Raw genomic sequence first — 15,493 nt, forward strand, 5'->3', positions numbered from 1 at the left:
GGGGAGGGCAGATGCCGGGAAGGGCAGACAGCAGGAGACAAAAACAGCGAGGAACAGATGTCGAAGACATCACAAGCAAATAACAGAACAGTAATACACTGGGGGGGGGGGCTCACAGAACAGAAGAAAAGTGGGAAGTGACTCCCAACCTCCAAAGAAGACCCCAGGCTGAACCCGGTTCCTGGGCCACAAACTCCTGGTTGTTAAAAAAAAAAAAAAAAACTCATTCCACAGGTGGCACCCGCTGTGTCCTTTCCGCTGCCATCCACTGGGAGGCACTGCTCTGCAGAGTTTGCCCAGGGACGGGGCAGGGGGAAGAGGGGGATGGGCCAGGCTTCGGGGGAGGAAGGAGAGGAGGCAGGGAGGGGTGGCCGTCAGCAGGAAGGTCTATCTCCTCACGACATCCAGCACAAGGACACACTCAGGGGGGTGTTTCAGTCTTTGGCCCAAGGGGTCACGTGTCCGTGACCAAAGGGAGCACCGTCTGCCTCCAGCTCTCATCCCAGTGAAGCTGCTCTGACTCCCGGAGGTTCTTCCGGAACTGGCTTAGTTTGCCAGCAGGATCAGGAAACTTGGAGAAAAGCATCTAGAAGAAAAATAAAGACAAGAACCTACCGCAACCCGCCCCCACCGCAGGTCCCACCCGGGAGCTGTCCCCCCTCCCTCCCAGCAGCCTGGACTCCTGCCCCACCCCAAACATGGGAGGCATGCCAGTGATTCTACTGAAACCCTCCCATCCATCGCAGCACTTCAGGAACCACCTCCAGCGTCCTGGAGCCTCCAGCGGACCTCCCTGCTCTGGCCCCGCCTCCACACCAGGCCTGGCTAACTAACCATTCTCATTCTCAAACCCAGCTCTGACCCCAGTATCCCCGACCCAGCAAGCCCCCTCCCTCACCAGGCACAGGAGAGCCCTCCCGCCCCACCATGCCTCATCTACTCTGCTCCTACTTGACACTGCAGCCAAGCTGCAGTGTTCACCATCCACACCGTCCACACGCCCTGCCCTGCAGCAGCACCCCCCCCCCCCCCCCCCCGCCTCTGCCGCGCTGTTCCCTCCACCAGCACCAGCCCCTCAGCCTCTGCCCAGCACCATCTGACCCACATGCTGGGAACTATGTGATGTCTGTGTTCTTTCCAGCTTTGCTGAACTAAGTCAGAGGTCTGCAAACTAGAGCCAAATGTGGCCCTCCACCTGTCTCTGTAAATAAAGTTTTACTGGAACACAGCCAGACCCTTTCCTTCACAGATTGTCTGTGGCTGCTTTCATGTTACAACAGAGGTGAGTAGTGTTTTTTTGTTTTTATTTTTTTTTTAGCGAGGAAGATTGGCCCTAAGCTAACATCTGTGCCAATCTTCCGCTATTTTATATGCGGGACGCCGCCACAGCAGGGCTTAGATGAGCAGTGAGTAGGTCTGCACCCGGGATCCGAACCTGCGAACCCTGGGCCACCGAAGCAGAGCACGCGAACTTAACCACTACACCACCGGGACGGCCCCGGACAGAGCTAAGTAGTTCTGACAAATACTATGGCAAAGCCTAAAATATTTCCTATCCGGGCCTTTCCAGAAATTTTGCCGCCTCTGGTCTCAATTGTCAAGAATGATGATGTATTACTTTGTGTAACAAGAAATAAGCATCCTTTGAAGACTCCCACCCATCTCAAAAGGCTGGTCCAGGAAGCTCCCTTCACTCCTCACCCTCCCTTCTCAAATCCAGTCACTCCCTACATGGCACGCGTGGGCCACCCGCCTCCAGCATCATCTCTGTGGTGGAAGATCCATGAACCCAGAGGGCACACGGGGCCTGCCCTAATTCCCCTGAGCCCACTGATGCCCAGCCTCTGAGACCACTGCTCCCTCCCTCAGCTTTCCATCCAGATCCAGCACAGGCCGGCCAGCTGCAGGAACAAGGAATCCACAAGCGGGGGCCGGTGCCAGCCTCCAAAACCCTCCAAGCCCTGGTGAGGGGGCGGACGGGGCTACCTGCAGCTGAGCCGCCAGTTCCTCCGAGTCCTCGAAGACCAGGCCGTTTTCCTCGTGTTTCACCAGCTCGTGTAAGCTACAGAGAATCGCGGGAGGCCTGAGAGCTGCCTGGAGAAGAAACCGGAACCCCGTGGTGCCCACCCGGGCCCCGCCCCAACCCCACTAGCAGGCTAAGCTGGGGTCAGGAGCAGTCAGTCTGGTTTCAACGGATCTGCTCTTAGATTTGGCGTCTGAATAGAAAAGACCTGGAAGGGTACACATTAAAAATTCAAACCAACTTGCACCTTTTCTGCTGAATGCTCTTTTCAGTGAGAACGTGTTCAATGAGGTCTGCGTTTTTTCCTAAATTCCACAGCAGAAACAAAGGCAGCCCCACGGGAGGTGGGCTCGGCACATTAAGGGGGACTTTTCTGGGTAACCAGGGGGTCGATTCCAACATGCCCAGAACTCGGGGCCTAACATCCCATTCATCTGTATGTCCCATTCAGAGGCTGGCTCACCAGCTGAGCGGGGCTACTGTTTCTAGAACCTCTTCCAACACTGCCCTTTCCAAACGCCTGTCTTTGCCAGGAAGAGTGGAGACAGAGAGTTACGCTCATTTAACTGATCTGAATCCAACTATATGAGCACAGACAAACGGGACAGAGAAGAGAAATAGAATCACGTACACCGTGCCGGCAATTCCAGCCATATTCTGTCCTGGGAGCACACGCCCCTGGGCAGAGCACTGACGACCTGTATTTTTTATTCAACGTGAGCTCTAGTGGAAGCAGACTCCTTGGTGAGACGCAGCCCTCCCACAGGAACCTGGCCTGCTGCACGGATAGGGAGGCAGCACCCTTCCAGGGCCTTCCCCGGGCAATCCTGACTGTGCTGGCTCCCCTCAGCTGCTGATCTGAGAAGCGAACTCCGGGAAGATTCGCGTCCTGCTCCTACCAGCGGAAGTTGACGGCGCACACGGGCAGGCAGCACCCGAACATGTCCACCACCTTCATGGGCAGGTCCAGGCCGCTGGAGGACTTGTGCAGGCACACGCCCAGGTCCGCCGACCCTGCAGGGGAGGGCGAGGCGCCGTCAGAGCGCTGGCCATGCGCCCCGTGGACACAAATCCCGACAGGACTGCGGGGCAACGTCCCGCTGGGGAGTGGACTGTGGATAATAACACCCCCAACCCCACACAGAACTGGCCAGAGTCAGCCAAGCAGCCTGGCGCGGGGCCGGGACAGGGCAGGGCTTCCCAACTGCCACTCCTGCCACTCTGCCCCTCTGAAAACCACCTGCCTGTCACTAATATTTTTATTTAAACTGACTCCCGGGGTCGGCCGGGTGGTGTAGCGGTTAAGTGCATGCACTGCGCTTCGGCGGCCTGGGGTTCGCAGGTTCGGATCCCGGGCGCGCACCGACGCACTGCCCGTCAAGCCATGCTGTGGCGGCGTCCCATATAAAGTAGAGGAAGATGGGCAGGGATGTTAGCCCAGGGCCAGTCTTCCTCAGCACAAAAGAGGAGGATTGGCAACGGATGTTAGCTCAGGGCTGATCTTCCTCAGAAAAAAAAAAAAACTGACTCCCTTTTTCTACTTAACCACAATTTATTTTAAAAGAACCTATAGCAGGGCCGGCCCCGTGGCTTAGCGGTTAAGTGCGCGCACTCCGCTACTGGCAGCCCCGGGTTCGGATCCTGGGCGCGCACCGATGCACCACTTCTCCGGCCATGCTGAGGCCGCGTCCCACATACAGCAACTAGAAGGATGTGCAGCTATGACATACAACTATCTACTGGGGCTTTGAGGAGAAAAAAGGAGGAGGATTGGCAATAGATGTTAGCTCAGAGCCGGTCTTCCTCAGCAAAAAGAGGAGCATTAGCATGGATGTTAGCTCAGGGCTGATCTTCCTCACAAAAAAAATATACATAAATAAATAAAAGAACCTATAGCAATTATTGCTTAATGGCTTGAGAGTTTCTGCTTGAGATGATGAAACTGTCTTGGAAATAGCGGTGATGACTGCTCAACACTGTGAATGTAATTAATGCCACTGAGTTGTAAATATACTTAAAAATGGAAAAATGGTAAAAATCACAAATTTTTTTATATATATTTTATCACAATAATAGAAAAAGAACTCACAGCAGACCCAACACAAAACTAGCCGTCACTGTGAAAATACAGCCAAATAAACCACCTCACATCCCCAAACACTGGCTGGAAACTCCCCCGGCCTCGGCTCTCGGCCCAACTGCTCACCGGCTGCCGGAAGAGGTGGCCTCCGAGACTCCCCAGCACGAAGCCTACGCCGCCTCCCCGAGTAACGAAGACGGGAGGAGACGAGGGGAGGGGCGGCCTCTCTGCACCTGCCGGACTGGGGTAACAGTGGGCCCCAACTCAAGCCCTGCCCAGCCCTTCTGCCAGGAACAGAAGAGCACGACTGAATGGAGGGCATGGAGGCTAAGAGGGTGCAACCTCTCAGAATCCCTTGACAAACAGCTCCCGGGCCCCCCAGACAGGGAGGAGCTGGCTCACCAGGAAAGGGCCTCTTCCAGAGGTCAGCCAAGAGTTCCTCCAACAGGTTCCTGGAGGCGGCCTCTCCCTCCCCAGGTGCCCCTGGAGAAGGGCCCAACACAGGACCCAGCGCAGCCTGAAGCCTGTGTGTGTACAGGCCTTGAGCTGAGAACGGCTTTTAATTTTTAAAGGATTCTAAAAACAAAGAATGTGACAGGCCGGTAAAATCTTTACTATCTGGCCCTTCTCAGGAAAACTCTGTACCCCCCCATCTTAGGACAATGCAGCCCGCTCCCTGCAGGCCTCGGCCGGACTCTCTTACCTAGAAGCAGGGGGTAGTCCTCAGCCTCCAGCCACGGGGTACAGACCTGGATGTGCCGGAAACGCTTCTGGCTGATGAGGCGGCCGTAATACTCCTTCAGAGGCCCTTTGCCTTGCAGAGAAAATCAGCATCACTGCACGGGGCCCATCTCTGGCCCCGTCCAACTGCCCCAGGCCTGAGAAGCCCCTATGAGGGCGTGCGCAAAAGCCACACTCCGCTCTAATCAGGCACCCGTCCAGGCCCTTCCAGAAACAACTCCCCAGGGGTACACACCCTGACCACTGAGCCCACAGCCCTTCCCCTGGCAACCTGCACCGCGGGCCTCAGGCTGGGAAGGTGGCCTGGCACCAGAGCCACGGCCCCATGCCCCGCCAAGCGCCCCAGGGGGCATGGCGGGTGCAGTCAGTTCCTGCCGCCCCTGGGAGCCCAGGGACCAGGAGGAGAGGAGGTGCAAGGCAGGCAGCCGGCCCAGGCCCCCCCTCCCGCAGCCACAGCTCTCCTGCTTCTCTCCCTCCCCCTGGCTATTCTGGAAGCAATTTTACATCGGACAGTGAACTGTTGTTTAAAAAAAAAAAAGATGCTGGGGAACCACTGCAGAAGTGGACAGCTCAGTGTCCCTGAGGTCGTACTCTCCAAGAGTCAAATCTAGACTCCATGTCCTGCCGTGAGGCCCGTCTGAACCTCAGTTTCCCCCTCTGTCAAGCTGGTGTAGAAAACCCTACGTCAGAGAGCTGTGGGGAGGATTAAGGAGACAAGGAACGTCGTGTGCCTGACATGGGGAAGACACACAGTGAAGGCGGGTGCCCTCCTCCCCTCTACTGCCCCCATTTCTACAGGAACACGGTGGTCCCAGGCGGTACCTGTTATCACACAGACCAGAGAAGGCAGGCTCTCTCCACCCAGGATCAGCTGTTCAAACTCTGTTTAAAAAATAAATAAATGAGAACCAGGAACATCTAGTCAGATGCATGGGGGTGGGGAGGGGAAGGGGAGGGGCACCGTCCCAACCACGAGGTCACTCTCCTGGAGGCAGCACTTCAGATCTAGGGCCTGGTCACTCAATGACCCAAATGGGGACTCAGAGCCGCCACCTCCACCACCCGTGCCCTCAGGCCAGCCCAGCCGGTGGCCCTAGGGGCAGGAGCACAGCGCGGAGGACGCCAGGTGAGGCCAGGCGAGCCCCTCGCAGCTCAACCGCCCCCACAAGCCAGCTCCTGGTCACAGCCACACACCTACTTTCTAACGCCGCCAGCAAGACGGAGAAGTCTTCATCCTCTGCGAGAGAAGAGAACGGGGTGTCACGGCCAGTTTCTAGATGTCTCCCCTCCCAGCTCGACGCCCTCCCCTCTCATGGGGCCCCACGGCCCCAAATGCGTGTGGGGCGCAGGCCTGACAGGGGGCGGGGAAGGCAGGCTCAGCCAGGTGCTCGGCAGAGCGCCGAGGGCCCAGGAGGTCCCGACACCTGTCCAGCTCGTGCTGCTGACCAGCAGGGCCGGCCGCCCGCCAAGATGCGTCACCTCGCCGCTCCGCGCAGCCCGCTCCGTGAAGGCCGACCTCTCCGTGGCCGCGTCCGAGGGTTCGGAGCTGAAGGAGCAGAGACAGGGCCCGTGAGGTGCCAGGGAGCAGGCCCGCAGCCCCAGACAGCCGACTCCTGCCAGCGAGGCCGCCAGGCTCCCAAAGATCAGAGTGCAGCCACGTCAGAGCCACCAGGCCGAGCTGCCACCCAAGGCCAGGGCACAGACACGTGCCTCGATTTCTTTCTTGATCCATATTTATTTGTTGCCAAGCGCTGAGGTCACAACGGCAGACAAGACCGACGCAGCCCTGCCTTCATGGGGCTGACTGTTCTTATCAACTTAGGGTGCGGACACCGTGCTACCCCTCCAGCTGGCTCCCAGGTTACTGAGGAGCAGGCGACGGGGTGTGAAGAGCCGCACAAAGGGCATCTCAGCCCAGCGACACGGCCCAGAGAGCACACACGTCCATGGCCCACCACGGGGTCAGGAACCCGCCGGCAGAGAGTAAGGGTGCCCACAGCCCAGCACAGAGCAAACGTTTCCTTAAAGGGCCAGAGAGTAAATACTTTAGGCTTTGGAGAGCCCCGGGTCTCTGTTGCGAAACTCAGCTCTGCTGCTGTAGCGCAGAGGCAGCCATAGACGGTAAGTACATGAATGAACGTGCTGCCTTCCAACAAAACTTGACTTACAAACACAAGCAGCAGGCCTGCGGCCATAGTCTGCCAAGCCCTGGATTAGTGGGTTCCCAGGTCTGCAGGGAGGAGACAGAGGAGAGGCCAGGACAGCAGGGAGGAGGAGAGAAGGCAGCTGAGGACTGAAGACGGGAGACCTACCGGGCCCTGAACACAGAGTAGGTGCGACCCAGCTTCATAAAGAGCTGGTGTTGCAGGTCCAAGGGCGTCTCTTTAAAGAAAGATGCTGGCTTGTCGTAGACAGTCACGGCTCTGCAATGAGATCATTGGGGCTCAAGGGAGGGCCTGAGAAAGGCCTAAGGAATACGAGACCCTGGAGGATCCAGACAAAGAAGGGCACTTAGGGAATCCGGGTCTCAGACAATGAAAATAAGAAGCGTTAGAATGACTTGGGGAAACACAGAGAGATGTTCTAAGACCAATTCTGGGCTGGCTGGCTGGGAAAGAAACTCCGGCCTCCTCCTCCTCCCTCCTCTTCCCAGAACCAGTAACCATCTCCCAGGCCCTGGCTATTTCTAGATGCCTCCTCAATAGGACACAGGAGGCACTGCAGCTGCAACCAACCGTGCCGGGCCCCCTCGCCTCCCCAGGCCCCTACTTGATGCCCCAGTTCTCTGCCAGGTCTTCCCGCATTGCGTTCGTCACACACAAGTTCAGGTGGGAGAGGCGCCCGCAGAGCTTCTCGTACCTGAAAAGACACAGCGCTGGTCAGCCCGGAGCCCTGGGCCTCACCACCACCACCGCCACCACCACCGCCGCCGTGTGACAGGACACCTCCTGATATGGAAGGGGCTGCAGAGCTGGGGGCTCCCAACTCAGGTGTCTGGCGAGGCACCTTCCCAGAGTCTGCACTGAGTTCCACCTGCACTATCACTTCCTTCACACCCTTCTTTAAGACAGGTTGACTTTCAGCTTAAATACATTACTTTAAAAGGAAACCATATATCACCACGCAAGGGAAAGTCCAGTCTCTCTTGCCATAACAAGAAGGAAAACAACAAAGGCCTCGTTATTCAGTCTTCGCCACACCGCGCTACTGCCCACAGAGGCCTGCTCTCCAGGCCTTGCATGGGGAGGTGAGCAGATGTCAGAGAGGCCTTCATGGCTGACTAGCTGCAAACTGCGACTTGAGCCCTGATGACAGGGCGGGATTGAAAGAGAACAGGAAGGGGAACGAGCGACTCGAGGTTACTGAACGCTGTTGGTGTTTCGTGGCCTGTTCCCACTCAGGATGCAGAGAAAGCACCGGAGGTGGACAGCCTGGGGCTCAATTCTGGTCCTCACACTTACTAGCTCTCGGGCAAGTGGCATAGTGGCTCTCAGCCTCGGCTTCCTGGCTTGTAAACGGGAGTCATCACAGGATAGCCTCACTGGAGGCGGTGTGGACTGGAGGGATACAGGGCTTGGCCTGAGGCCTGGCATGCAGCAAGCGCTCAATGCTTGCTGCTGCCGCTGCCACTGTTACCAGCGTTGATGAATGAGCTGTCGGGAAAGGCCACAGCCCATGGCTTGAGACTGCAGGTCCACACTGAGGCAGATGTTATATCCTCAGGCTCAGAACACAACCGACTCTTCCTGCCCCAGGTCCACCTCCTCCCGCGGGCCCTTCTTCCCTCTCCGTTTCCCCAGGGGCAGCAGACTGTGGCCAGTGTCCCCACTTGCCAGCAGCAGCCCCCAGTTTTAACTCGGGGATCTGGTCTGGGTGCACCCGGAACCCCAGCTCTCACAGTGGAGCACTTCTCCCAAGCCCGAGACCAGGGCATGGCAGCCCCTCCGCCTCAGTGGGGGTCAGAGGATGGCAGGGGAGCACGAGCCAATCAGAGAGGCTCGCTGTCTCCCCTGAGCCTGATGGGGTGGCGATGAGAGCGAGGGGAGCTCCCAGAACCCGAAAAACATCTTCCAGGAGGGAGTGTGGGGAGAGCTGAGGGGGGTTCCGAAGCTCCAAGTCAGCCATTTCTCTGGACTTTTGAGTCCCATGGGCCAATGAACGCCCTCCTTTGCTTAGGCCTCTTCCTGTCACTTATAACCAGCATCAGCCCAGCCTTGCCCTGACCCCACAGGGCACATGGGCAACCAGCTTCCCCGAGTCTCGGCGCTGGCCCTTCTTCTTACCACATTTGGGGACAACGCACACCCTCTTCCCAGACCCTCACCACTTGGCCAGCAGAACAAGGCAGTGGCTGGGGCCGTGAGCCAGACCCATGATGGAGTAGCCGTAGTTGTGCCAGTCGATGACGAGCTTGCTCCCATAGAGACAGCACACAAACCAGCAGACGGCAATGGCAGGCAGGCCTGGGGGGTTCTGGGAGAGAGAGACTCGAATGAAGAGGAGGAAACCCAGACTACGGTCGACAATAAACTGAGCAAAAACAGTTGCAACGTACATGGCAAAGAGTTGGTTATCTCTACAGAGCTCTTGATAATCAATAAGCAGAAGAAAGACCCTCTTCCTCACCAAAAAACGTATAAAAGGTCATAAAACAAAATTGACCAACCTGAAAAGTCAGAGATCATCAATAATCAAGGAGACAAAAAATGGAACAAGGAGGTGAATTTCTCACCTATCAGAATGCAAACTCTGAAACGTGTAACAACAGCCAGTGGTGGTGAGGATGAGGGGGAAGAGGCAGCCCCGTGGGGGGATAAATGCGCCCAGCCCTACTCTGGGACTCTCTAGTAGACACTACAACACTGAACAAGTGCCTGAGCTCTGACCAAGCACTTCCACCCACGGGAATTTATCCTAAGAAAGAAGCTGCAAAAAACCTATGTTCACTGATGCTGTTCACCACACTATCTGTGAAGGTGAAAAAACAAGAAGAATCTGAGTATCCAACAAGATGAGACTGCATAAATACGTTGGGTAAATCACGTATTGGAACGCAATGCAGCCAACTAAAAGAGGGTGCTTCTACCTGTGAAAAAGCACTGAGAGGAAGAGTTAAGAGCGTCACTCCAGAGCCAGACTATGTGGTTCAAATCCTGACTCCAGCACTTCCTAGCTGTGTGACAAGGGCCAACTTACAGAACCTCTCTGGGCCTAGGTTTTCCCTTCTCTAAAATGTAGGCAATACAAGAACCTACTTCTTAGGATTGCTGTGAGGAATTAAACGAGTTAATACATATAACACACTTAGATATGTACTAAGTACCATGTAAGACACTGTCTATAATGACAGAGAAAAGAGAACGGATGGGTACCATACATAGACTGGACATCTACTATAAGCTCCTACTCATGTTTTTAAAAGTTCATATATACACACTCACAAATATACAATTTATTTACCAATCTGTGCATTTTTAAAAGGCTGGAAAGTAAAGAAAAGTTAACAGTGGTTCTCACAGAGGGAGAAATAGACCTGGAGAAAGACGTAGGCTGCCGGCTCCCTGCACATCAACTTCCACAGCAAGTGCACTGCCTGGAATACGACTTTGACTCCATACCGGAGAACGTGGGGCCCGACTGCAAGGCAAACAACAGCCTCACTACCAGAGGAATTCTTGCCAATTTACACATTACACACACACACAGAGATTCAAAGGAACCCGGAGTTCACTGCATCCTACCTGCAAGTCTCTGAAGTTCTGTCAAACTCACAATCTGAATTCTGTCGCTCTGCAAGAGCTCTTCATGGGGCCTGGAGTCTGAAAAGAATGTCCTTTTTTTTTTTTTGAGGAAAACCAGCCCGGAGCTAACATCCATGCCGCTCCTCCTCTTTTGCTGAAGAAGACTGGCCCTGGGCTAACATCCGTGCTCATCCTCCTCTACTTTATATGGGACGCCGCCACAGCACGGCTTGACAAGCGGTGCGTCGGTGCGTGCCCGGGATCCGAACCAGTGAAGCCCGGGCCGCCGCAGCAGAGCGCTCGCAGTTAACCACTTGCACTTAACCGCTTGCACCACCGGGCCGGCCCCAGAATCTCCCCTTTAATGTACTGAACAGGCAATCTAATTTAACGTCAGATGATACCCCAGCTCAGGCTGAACAGTAGAGAACTTCGGAGAATAAGACTTTTCCAGACCTCTCTCTGTTCCTCAGTAGCCAGAACAGAGAATGAGGCCAGTTCTTGTCCAGATTCCACTGGACTGCCCACACAGGGAGGGCCCAAATCTTTTCCACCTATATTTACTTAACACAATACCTGGCACATAATAGGTACTCAAAGTGATCTAGATTCCCTGGATGGTGGAATTATCCCACCACACAGAGACTCCCAGGAAGTCCCACTCCTCTCCCTCACCCTGGGACAGCAGACTCCAAACAGGGACCAGCGGCAACCAGTGCTACTTCCACTTTTCCCTGATACCGGGTTGAGCGACCCTCTAAAAATGTCAACACGGAGGAAGATGGAGGGGCAGACACGCCCGCCCCTGTACACTGAGGGAAAAAGCTGGACGTGCCGGGCAACTGAAACATCTGCCCGCGGAGCTCTGCACTGAGGGTGAGGAATGGCGAGGAGACAAGTTGTCCGCTCAGCCTGAGGACAGTAGCCCCACGGAGATGTGGTTACCAGCACTGGTCCTGGAGTCACACGCACCTGGGTTCCAGTCCGCCTTTCCACTTACCAGGAGGATTAAGTGAGACTCTGTAACGAGTTCACCTAGCTTAGCACAGCCCTACCATAAAGGAAAGCGCTCCATTAACAACAGCTGTTCCTAGAGACCCGCCCTGCAGAGGCCGCGCTGAAACCTAGCAACAGCTGTCCAGACCAGAGCCCGACTCATCCAATCTCAGAGAGCTGCTCCAGGGAGGAGAGAGAAAACGGGCGCACCCCCCTCGGCCCCCCTGGGGCGGTCAAAGCCGAGGGTCAAAGGCTGAGACAGCAGCCTCCCTCCCAGACCCCCGGGCACTCACTGCAGAACCCCAGGAGGGTCACGGAGAAGCCGCGCTTGGCCAACGACAGCGCGTGGTACTGCATGCGGGGGCTGCGGCCCACGTCGCCCAGCACCACGACCACCACGTGCCGGGCCGCGCGCCCCCGCCGCCAGCGCTTCCACGCGACCAGCAGCAGCAGTGGCAGGCAGAGGGACAGGGTCACCAAGGCCACGCAGGAGGCCGCCATCTTGGCGGGCCGGCAGCGGTCACGTGGCCGCGCTCCCGCGGGCCGGGCGCGCTGTGCGCAGCCGCAGACCGAGCCTCCGAGGTGGGCGGAGAGAAGGGAGGCGGGGGACGCGGTTCCCTAAGTGGGGGCCGGCGGAACCTCCCAGGATTACCCCAGGGGCAAAGAATTCCTGGTATTAAGGTAAAGCTGTTAGCATATGGGGATCTGGGAACATTTTTTTTCCGAAGTTCTGAGATAACTTCAAAACACAGTGAGACAACAGTTTGGATGAATTTCATAAGCATAATGTTGAGAAAAAGAGGCTAGAAGCCAGAGGGCATACTGGCTGGTTCTGCTTGTATAAAATCAGAACTACTCGTTGCTGGTAAGTCAGGAGAGTGAGCTGTCTTGGAGGGTCCGGGAGTGAGTGGGCGGGGCAGTGGGGAGCTGGAGGGAGTTTCTGGTCATGTTCTGTTTCTTGATCCAGGAGCTGGTAACGTGGGTGTGTTCCATTTGGGAAAATTCATCAGAAAGCAAACTTATTAATTTTTCAGGATGTATGTTGTATTTGAGTAAAACATTTAAAAGAGAAAGAAAAGGGCAAAGAAGGAAGTAAAAACCGTAATGATTCTAAGTGTCCATAGTAAGAAGGGACAGTTTCCCCACTGACCCATCCATTTCTTCTCCCACAGTAGCCACCTACAGAGTTTAGTGTGTGTCCATGGGACATGACAGCCTTTTGGCTTTGAAAGGCGTCCCCCTGCTGAGGAACATTGAGAGCGTATCAGTGAAGTCACCCCCACTGCCCCCACCTGGAGAGCTGCCCCAGAATCTGCCTGGGGCCTGCCTCACCCACTCACACATTCAACAAGGAAAGAAGACAGCGCCTGCTGCCTAGCTAAGAGCTTGGACAGGGCGGCGCCCACTGGTCGGGGCAGCACCGTGATGATGTGGTTCCCAAGTGACCCTAGAGCCAGCTCAGGACTTGGCACATTTCTCATTGACCTCTCACAGCAGTAGCCCTGTGATTCCCCTTTGTACAGATAAGATCACACCATTAGTGAGTATGTGGCAGAGGCAGGGCTTGGAACCTGACCCAAAGATGGGAAGGAAGGATGAGGAAGTATGTACAGATGGGAGGGACGGGCAGACAGACACCATGGGCAGCCTCCCAGCGAGAACCCTGCCTTTCCTTGCATGTGCCGGGGGTGGGAGGCTGGAGCACGTGCCCTGCCCGCTCCGTCCACCCTCTGTGGAGGGACAGGGCTGGGATCTGGAGGCCTCAGCCTCATGGGTTCCTTGATCTTGAGCAAGTCGCTCTCAGTCACTTGGCTTTCCTGACCTGTAAATTAAGGGAGGGGACTCCACCTCTCAGAGAGCCCCTCTTGCTCTGATGATCTAAGAGGATAAGGGCCAGGCGCCATGGTTCTGACAAACCGAGAGTAAATGCCTGGCTCTGGAAGAGGAGACCGTGACTGGAAAAGAAGTGGGACCGTTTCTCCAGGGAGAGAGGAGCCCGACGCATCACCAGCCGGGGGTGCCCCAGAGCTGGGCCCGCCTCGCCTGTCCTGCCTGCCCCCTTGACATTCATCACACAAAATTCAGTCCTCCCAAAGGTCAAGAAGGTGTTGCTTCCCCTCCTGGAGACGGGAGGCTGAGCCCTGGCAGGATTACCTGACGGTTAGGATGTGGACCTCATACGAGCTGTGAGACAGTGGGTCACAGTAAGTCACTTACCCTCTGGGAGCCAAAGGTTTTGTTTAAGGTATAAAAGGGGCTAAGAATAGTACTCTCTTCCGGGGTTGCTGTAAGGATTAACGGATGTAATGATAGCAACAAGCTTCACCGGGAACATCCGTGCTCAGTGGCACACCCAAGGGGGCAAAAAATGGTTGTTGGGGAAGGAAAAAATCTTACTCTTTTTATGTATAAAGCACAGATATAGATACAGCATGCCAAAAAATATACAGTATATCTATAGTATTAAAATTTCATGGGGGTTCCACACAAACCCTTGTGTATAAGAAACCCTCATACATCACTGGTGGGAACGTAAAATGGTGCAGCCACTGTGGAAAATCGTTTGGCGGTTCCTCAACAAGTTAAACATGGAATTACCACAGCAGTTGCACTCGTAGGTATCTACCCAAGAGAACTGAAGTCAGGTTTTCAAACAAAAACTTGTAAAGGAATGTTTATATGAGCATTAATCACAATAGCAGAAAGGTGGAAACAACTCAGATGTCCATGAACTGATGAACAGATACAGTGTACCCATCCATACAGTGAAATAGTATTCATCCTGAAAAAGGATGGAGTTCCGACACCTGCTACCACTTGGATGAACCTTGAGGACCTTATGCTCAGTGAAAGAAGTCAGACACAAAAGGCCAAAGATTGTAGGAATCCATTTATATGAAATGTCCAGAATAGGTAAATCCATAGAGACAGAAAGTAGATTAGTGGTGGCCAGGGGCTGAGGTGGGAGGAATGGGGAGTGACTGCTGTTGGGTTTGGGGTTTCCTTTTGGCATGTTAAAAATGAATGAGTGAAAAAATAAATAATGAATGAATGATGAAGAAAGAAAGAAAAAGGCTGAGAAACCTTGACCTAGCGCCTGCTCACAAGGAGCATCAGATGCACATTTTGGTGGCGGTATTTTTATCATTTTTTCAGATCTGTAATCTGTTAACTGAAACCCTGAGGGCAGGTGTTTTCTGAATTCAGAACTTTTGGGGTTTTGGAAAAGTAACATGGCACGCATACACAAAACAGTCCCGGCATGTTTTGAGACACTCCCAGGAAACCAGCATGAAAATCTCCGCAGGGAAACAGTGTGCTGTCACACTGGGTCAGCTGCTTCAGGGCCCAGGTCCTCACTGTCCAGAACAGGAGCCCATGTGGCTGTCAAGCTCTTGAACTGTGGCTCGCCCGAGCTGAAACCTGCCGGGAGTGTAAAACACTCCCCAGATTTCAAAGATGTCATAGGAGAAAACTGATAATAAAAAAAAGTAAAAAAAAAAAAAAAAATTTTATATTGATTACTAGTTGAAATGATAATATTTTGGATCTAGTGGTTCAAATAAAATAGATCGTTAAAATTCATTTCCCCTGCTTCTCTTTGCCTTTTTTAATGTGCCTACTAGAAAATCGTGAAGTGCCCGCGTGGCTCCCCTTTGCGGCTAGAATGCTGTTTCTGCTGGACGGGTGCTGCTCGAAGGAATCTCCCAGCAGTTCAGGGCGGGTGTGTCCTCAAATGAGTTTATTCCAAACTTATTTAAAAAAAAACATACTTTGCGTTTCAGTGCCCTTGAATTTCTGGATTGTAATTGCAATTGCTAGATCAAAAGTGTAGCCCGTGGGCCTGGAGAATCTGGGGTGAGAAGGGAGAGTGGGTACCCCTCTCCCCGGCCGGCACCAGCTGGCTCCACG

At 54.5% G+C, this 15,493-nt stretch overlaps 1 protein-coding gene across 5 annotated transcripts; it reads right to left on the reverse strand.

The window, feature by feature from the left end:
* Positions 1-429: 429 nt before the first annotated feature.
* Positions 430-12,082, reverse strand: ALG1 (ALG1 chitobiosyldiphosphodolichol beta-mannosyltransferase). 5 transcript variants are annotated; one of them, XM_058570102.1, is made up of 13 exons: positions 11,875-12,082; positions 10,586-10,663; positions 10,378-10,481; positions 9,169-9,317; positions 7,614-7,703; positions 7,157-7,267; positions 6,269-6,390; positions 6,043-6,081; positions 5,667-5,726; positions 4,807-4,917; positions 2,923-3,037; positions 1,987-2,062; positions 430-586 (listed from the first exon to the last, which is right to left on the reverse strand). In XM_058570102.1, exons 1-13 carry the CDS (start codon positions 12,080-12,082, stop codon positions 455-457), a joined length of 1,395 nt encoding a protein of 464 aa, XP_058426085.1. In that variant the 3' UTR covers positions 430-454. The 5 variants fall into 5 exon arrangements, with proteins under 5 accessions (XP_058426085.1, XP_058426088.1, XP_058426086.1 ...); XM_058570105.1 differs by lacking the exons at positions 10,378-10,481; positions 11,875-12,082 and having other exon boundaries at positions 10,586-10,638; XM_058570103.1 differs by lacking the exons at positions 10,586-10,663; positions 11,875-12,082 and having other exon boundaries at positions 10,362-10,423.
* Positions 12,083-15,493: the final 3,411 nt, after the last annotated feature.

Source organism: Diceros bicornis, chromosome 26, assembly GCF_020826845.1.
Source record: "Diceros bicornis minor isolate mBicDic1 chromosome 26, mDicBic1.mat.cur, whole genome shotgun sequence".
Taxonomy (NCBI): domain Eukaryota; kingdom Metazoa; phylum Chordata; class Mammalia; order Perissodactyla; family Rhinocerotidae; genus Diceros; species Diceros bicornis.